Genomic DNA, 7,337 nt, shown 5'->3' on the forward strand with positions numbered 1-7,337 from the left:
TTCTCACGTGATGAGCCACTAGACAGAAGCAGAGAGTTGTGATGAGATTTGAGGGGGTTGTGGACATTCATGTTCTGCCCTGAGGTTGGCTAGAAGATCAGATGGAGGGTCCTTAGGCTCCCTATATATTTTTGTAACTAGGGACTGGATTCATGTCTGTAAATATTTTACACCATTTGGGGTTCCCTGATATTGTAGCATAAAGGTAGAGGTCGAGTCCCTAAAAGTCTGAAAGCAACTCCTTTGCATTTCACTTCTTTTCCATGTGTAATGTGTCACCAGACTGTTAATGTATACATCCTGTAAATAAATATATACACACACATATTTTGTGGAGTTTAGTGAATGCACGTAGGCAATGCAGGAGGGTCGGCTATAAGTGGAATAAGAGCACATTAAGCCACAAGCTACGCTGCTTTCCCGTCTGCTTTACACACTTGCTCAGACTGATCTTCTATGACTTTTATTATTGCAATATCAAACTGTCATTCTTTTGTCTTCTACTCAGGACCAGTATCAACTGTGCTATCGAGCCGCACTGGAGTATCTGGGCAGCTTTGACCACTATGCAACATAAGTATCACTTTGGGCAGAGTTTTTGCCTAGAGCAGCAGGAGATCATTGACTCTCCAACCTTGTGCCGGGTCTTTCTCCTGTATTTGCTCTTCCCGACTCTCACATTAACACAAGATAATGCAAAGCTTTGCAAGACTTGCTTGGAATTTCAGCACAACTCATTCCCTTCTGCTCCTCCATTCAGGTCTCTGGTCCTTTTTATGGCACACGGGAATATATTAAAGAAATGTTTATTTTATATTCTTTTTAATCCATTTTTTAAAGCCTTTTTGAGTTTAGTATTTTTATTTGTTAAAACAAGTTGTATGTACTTGGCTAGCATTCCTCTTTGGGCAGCTCAGCTGTGTGTGTATATGTATGTCTCTCTCTATATAAATATAAATATATATATACATATACATACATATACACACACCTTTTTTTTTTTACTTTAAGAACTAATATACCATGCTAGAAATAAGAACTCTAGTTTGTTTATTTTTTAATGTTTCTTTTTTGTGCTGAGCTCCCTTTTCTGGTACAGCTCTTTGGAGCTAACAAAGCACATTGGGTTTTGTTGCCTTGACAAGTCTAAGGAAACATAAATTGGAGGTAACGGCAGGGAAGGAACGTCTTTAGAATGGCTCGATGACTCCAAATGAAGTCGCTTGTGGTGGCTGGTCTTCTCAAGATGAATTCATTTCCACTGGTTACGTATCATCTCATTATGATCTTCATGGGGGTCTGGAATTCTGGTGTATATCTAAGTTCTCTCGGACACGAGCTCAAGACCGAGGGACCAATCAACCACAATCTTTCCCTTGTTTTATTATTATTTTTTCTAATGGTAGCTTTTATTTTCTGAGCCCATGTCCACTGTGGCATTGCTCGCCTGGTGCGAGGGATTTAGAAAAGTAGCAATTGGGGGCTCCACGGACTTTAAACACAAAGTATATATTTGACCATATCTCAGATGTAGGATGAAGATGTTTGAAGGTTCTATTTTTATTTTCTAGTTATTCTAGAGTAGGGAGGAGGCACATTGGACATTTGATTCTTTCTGTCCTGAAAAGAACATTCATTATAATGTTAAGCCTTTTGGACTTTCTACTAAACCAATGCGGGGGAGCGAACTGTATGTAATTTAATGGTACTCTTGTCTTAATACAAATTCTAATTACTCATGCCATAGAGGAGAAGCCCCTACTCTGGGCGCAAAGGTGGTGGGAATGAACCCGATTGTATCACACAAGGTATTGCAGGAGGAACGCAGGGTCGCTAATGTTGGATAAGAGGATCATTTTTACCTTGTGTATACATTAGTGCTCTGTTGTATACAGTATGTTTTCTATTTGTTAATAAAATGAGAAAATACGTAAAAAAAAAAAAAAAAAGCCTACTAATACAGCATCTTTGCCGAAAGAAATCCTCAATGTTAATAAATTTGAATAATTGGGTTTCCTAAACGCCGGCCTGTTGTTTCTGGTGTCAGTGATGTGGATGAATGGGATTTTATGGATACTGATATCATCTATACAGTGACCTCAACAAAAATGTGTTATGTCCATATGTACAGGTATGGGACCTGGGGTTTTCCAGATAACTGATCTTTCCGTAATTTGGATCTTCATACCTTGTCTATTAGAAAATCATGTAAACATTAAGTAAACCCAATAGGCTGGTTTTGCTTCCAATAAGGATTATTTAAATCTTAGTTTGGATCAAGTCCAAGTTACTGTTTTATTATTATAGAAAAAAGGAAATCCTTTAAAATTTTCAATTATATAATTATAATGGAGTCTATGGGAGACAGCCTTTCTGAAATTTGGGGCTTTCTGGATAACCGGTTTCTGGATAATGGATCCCATACCTGTATTGCTCAAGTATATTTTAGGCCTGTTATCAAAAAAAGTTTTTTGTTTTTTTTGTCCTCACTATGATGCACAGGTTGCCCAGGGTGATTGAAACAAGGGGACTATTATTCTTGGGCAATGGTCCCCAACCTTTTTCATCTGTGAGCAACATTCAGATGTAAAAAGAGTTGGGGAGCAACAAGAGCATGAAAAATGTTCCTGGGTGATAAGGATTGTGATTGGCTAATGGTGGCCCCTATGTTGACTGGCAGCCTACAGGAGGCTCTGTTTGGCAGTACATCTGGTTTTTATGCAACTTAAACTTGTCTCCAAGCCTGGAATTCAAAAATAATCACCTGCTTTGAGGCCACTGGGAGCAACATCCAAGGGTTTGGGGAGCAACATGTTGCTCACGCGCTACTGGTTGGGGATCACTGAATCTTGGGAGATGCATCATGGAAATGTGATTGCATTTAAAATTCATTGAAAAATTGGTAAAAAGTATATTGGTATCAGATTGAACGTTGCCCACAGAACCCAACCCAAGTATCACTTGTCAGCAACAGTTTACACCCAGGTCTTGGTTTTCACTGGGTTTTATCATTTTGCCTTTAGATTGCTTACACAAAATATATGACATATAGTGAGTGGTTCTATAGGAGAAATGGTTCCTGAAATGAAAGCAATGGAACAGGCTTGTTTCAGAGTTCAGGATGAGAGAACAGCAGAGACCACAGTCATCTTGTGAATTCTTAGTGTTTCTGATGTCAGGTTATTGTGACCCAAAGGGACCGAGCGCTGACAAATGACACTCGGCAATGTAATCCAGGGACATTTCATTCTGTTCTTTGCACTAAATGAATTCTTCTTCTCCCCAGGCAATCACAACCCATTTCACTGAGAAATTGTCTTTAATCTTCTGGAATAGGTTTAGTTTAACAATATCATTGTGTTGAGTATGTACAGGAGGGAGATCACAAGACAGACTGCAGCTAAACCCTGTGCAATACTTCTATTGGTGCTTGGAATGGCTTGCTGGGAAAACACGGACATGGCAATACTGTTTTTTAAAATCTTGAGAACAAACATTAGACTTTTAGGGGTTAAGTCTAACTGTGGGTGAAATGCCCATCTCTATATGCCCTAATGTTTTACATTGCTATAATCATTGGTTGTGAGTGTACAATGCTAAAATATGTTTTTTGGCTCATGCCATCAAGTGATGGGGGGGGGTTTCAAACATTTCCATAATTGAAATACCTGGAGCATAGGAGGGTTAAACTATACTTTACTAAAACTATAGGTATTTGGTACTGGAATATTCAGGAGAAATTGGACTTACAGCAGATTTTAGAAATCTTTGGTTGTCCTAGAAAATTTTTTATATTTTTAGTAGGTAAAATAATTACCCATCCCTCCCCCCCCCCAAGGTATGCCAGTAAAACAGCAAACATTTTTAAAATAATGCTGCCATTTAATACAAAGGGAGTGTGAATATCATCTATGGCTGGGGAAGGGTTAAACCATTGCTTTGGGTGTTGGCAGAGTATCATTTTGAAAAGAGACTAAAGCTTTGGGAAGATGAGACACCAGTCCAGATACTCTGCTCAGTACCAGTAACAAATGCCAGTGTTTATAGCCATGAAATGAAAACAAAGTGTTACCCTGCACGACTTTAGCAATACTAATAGAGTTAAAACCTGTTATATCAGATAATGCCAAGTTATACGTCATTTGATATTCAAAAGGAATATTGCAGCATGAGCACAGAGCAATTTTATATTTGTTTTGAGACTTTAGATTCCCAGTAACATTCCAGGTTACAGAATGGGATCTTCAGCTGAAAATTCTACCATATTTTTTATTCTTTTTGCATTTTAGCCAAGTACCAAATGCTCCACAAAAGATTTGGCTAAATGCAAGTCCATTGCACATTAGATTCATTTCCCAGAGTGCACTACCAGTTGCTTTTGTTCAGTTTCCTGTTGGTGTTGCATTTATTTGGAAAGTCCACAGTTACTGTAGTTCCCTGGAATGATCACAAGATGTCACTACATACACATCTGGGTGCTTCCTATTTATCTGCTCACACAAGGCTTGCAAGTAACAATCATAATGTTCTGTACAGTGATCCATTCTGTCAGCAACTGTCTGAAATGGATATTGTACAATACTCCTGAAGCAAAGCTTAGGGTTGCCAAAATACTGGCCTTCCTATTTATTCATCTTTTTTCCCTATTAATAACATTGGAATCAGACATCATTTTTACCGGGCGCTTATTTGCAATGGATGCTGAGCAGGTGAATAGAAGATGAGGGGGTCCGTATCTGTGTGTGCACTGATCTTTTTTTTTTGGGGGGGGGGCAGACGTGATGTGTGAGAAAAGCTTGAGCTAACCCTAACCCAGCCTGCTCCCCTCTTTATATACCCACCCCAATATCACAAAAGGGGCGGGGCCTGTGTGAGTATATAAAAAGGCTGCACTTCCATTGTACTTATATGTTATAAAGCCTGGCCGTGCTCCTACAACCCCATGTGTATCATTCAATACAAATACATGACTCTGTGAGGCTAATATTATTGATATGTTATTACTTGATTTTCATTCAAGTCCTCATTTTTGTACGCTCATTTTTGTAGGGTCTCAAAGTCAAATACTCTGCACTCTGGGCTCGGAATAGCATTGGAATAGAATTCAATTAGCTTCATCATAGTGTCTGTATTAATTGTTATCATCAGCAAAGCTTCATATTGAAATGATCATTTTCCAAATGTATAGGTTTATAAAAATCGATTTTATTGACGTTTATTCAACATCTTATTGCCCCTTGTGCATTTGCCCGCACCTCTGCTGTGGGAATCAGATTTTTTTGTATGGTAGAAGCCATTTCAAATTTAGACTTTTTTTTTTTGTAAAAAAATCAAAAACCACTGATAGAAATCAATTTTTTAAAAAATAGACTTTTTCTGGTATTTCAAAGCAATAGAAGTTAAAAATGAGTTTTACCAATGACCCAGCCCTTCATTAGCTGCCATTTGTCTGCTCCTCACTAATAACTGAATGACTATCAAGATCAGACTGCAGAATTCAGACTGTAGAATATTATGTCAATTCAGGGCCCATGACTCCCACAGCTGCTCATGTTATTAAGTAAATAACTATCAACAGAAACAGCGACTCTATAAAAGGCAGTTGAAATAAATAGTTCCATTCATTCATGTTCTAGTCAGTCAGTTCATTGGGGGTCAGTGGCGTTTGCCCCACATTTAAACCCAACCCACCTGCCCCTGTCACATTGATCTTCTTAAGTAACATTTTCCATAAGTTACAACTTACGTTCCACAAGTTGTATAAGTTTGTGCTACCCAGCCAGACCCCCAACTTTGGTCACTAGTGATGGAGAATCTGATCTGTTTCACCAAAAAATTGCAAAATGGTGAAAAATGAGCCAAATGCATTGAAGTCTATGGGCAATAAGTATTTTTTTCACCCATTGGAGCTTATTGGCATCTTTTTTTTGCAGCGAAACCTGTTCCTCCTCCTGATGGTGGCCTTAAATCAATTGCTGTTGCATAGTCTGAATGGGCACTGCCAAGTGGTTGGCCTTATGTTCAAATACTGCCCCTTGTGAATACAGTCAATGCACAAACCTGTAGGGCTGTAACTCTGATAGGACTTTGCCCTCCAGTTTGATGGAAAATGACCTGCAATAACAGTGTTAATGGAACAGAAATACCAAACAATGGAAGTGTTTTAAAGGAATGACAATATAATGTACTGTTTGGCCTGCACTAGTGTATTTGCTTTAGAAACTCTACTATAGTTTATATCATGTAAATAAGCTGCTGTGTAGCCATGGGGGCAGCCACTCAAAAAGAGAAAAGGCACAGGATACACAGCAGATAACAGAAAAGCTCTGTAGTATACAATGGGATTCTTCAGAACTTATCTGTTATCAGTTGTGTATCCTGTGCTTGAATGACTGCCACCTTGGCTACACAGCAACTTGTTTATAAAGTACCATTTCTGTATCATCTCTCAAAGATTCATAAGCTTTTATGGAACCCTCCAGGCCGACTGATTGTATCAGGCCTAAATTCAGTAATTTCACATTTCATTTTACTTCATTAGTAAAGGGGCTGCCATCTTATCTAAAAGACATATCAGTTTTACAAATTATGGAAGATTTTGAATGGGAAGAGGACATGATGTTGCATATTTAGATCACTATATACATGTATCCCTCACATGGGGGTGTTGAGGCAGTTAAGTTCTTTAAATTCAATCTTGTGATTTGTCTCTACCTCAGCATGAGTTGTTGTACTGGTGTAGTACCCTTCACCCCCTAAAGAAGCGCTATTGAGCCCAAAACATGTTGAAGCTGAAGGGGATTGTCAAATGTTGATGTCTTTTATTCATGTGCATTTTTAGCTTTACAGTATCACACTTTGAGTGCTCCTCATTTGCTCAGGGCAAAGCAACACCCCAACACCCCCTCCAGAGACTGTCACCTCTCCAGTCCATAATGAACACTGCTGCGAGGCTCATACACCTCAGCAACCGCTCCTCCTCTGCCTCGCCATTCTGTCAATCCCTGCACTGGCTTCCGTTACCTTTGAATCAAATTCAAATTAATGACCCTGACATTCAAAGCACTTCATAACTCTGCCCCACCCTACATCTCTGAACTCATCTCTGTATACTCAACCAACCGCTTACTACACTCCTCTACTGACCTGCTCCTCAACTCTTCTCTCATTACCTCCTCACATGCTCGCATTCAAGACTTTGCAAGGGCTGCACCCCTCCTCTGGAACTCTCTCCCACGGTCTGTCCGACTTTCTCCCAACCTTTCTGCTTTCAAGAAATCTCTTAAAACGCAACACCACATACAGTACCACATTTCTCACCCACTTAATTCGATCTT

General features: G+C 39.2%; 1 protein-coding gene across 17 annotated transcripts in view; it reads left to right on the forward strand.

The window, feature by feature from the left end:
• ptprf.S (protein tyrosine phosphatase receptor type F S homeolog) overlaps window positions 1-2,021 on the forward strand; it is a 325,862-nt gene extending 323,841 nt beyond the window's left edge. For all 17 annotated transcript variants that reach the window (XM_041561420.1, XM_041561424.1, XM_041561429.1 and 14 more), the window contains one exon: window positions 509-2,021. In XM_041561420.1, the coding sequence (XP_041417354.1) occupies window positions 509-577 (69 nt within the window). In that variant the 3' untranslated portion in view covers window positions 578-2,021. The remainder of the gene's footprint in view (window positions 1-508) is intronic.
• Window positions 2,022-7,337: the final 5,316 nt, after the last annotated feature.

The sequence above is a fragment of the Xenopus laevis genome, chromosome 4S (genome assembly GCF_017654675.1).
Source record: "Xenopus laevis strain J_2021 chromosome 4S, Xenopus_laevis_v10.1, whole genome shotgun sequence".
In the NCBI taxonomy this organism is placed as follows: Eukaryota; Metazoa; Chordata; class Amphibia; order Anura; family Pipidae; genus Xenopus; species Xenopus laevis.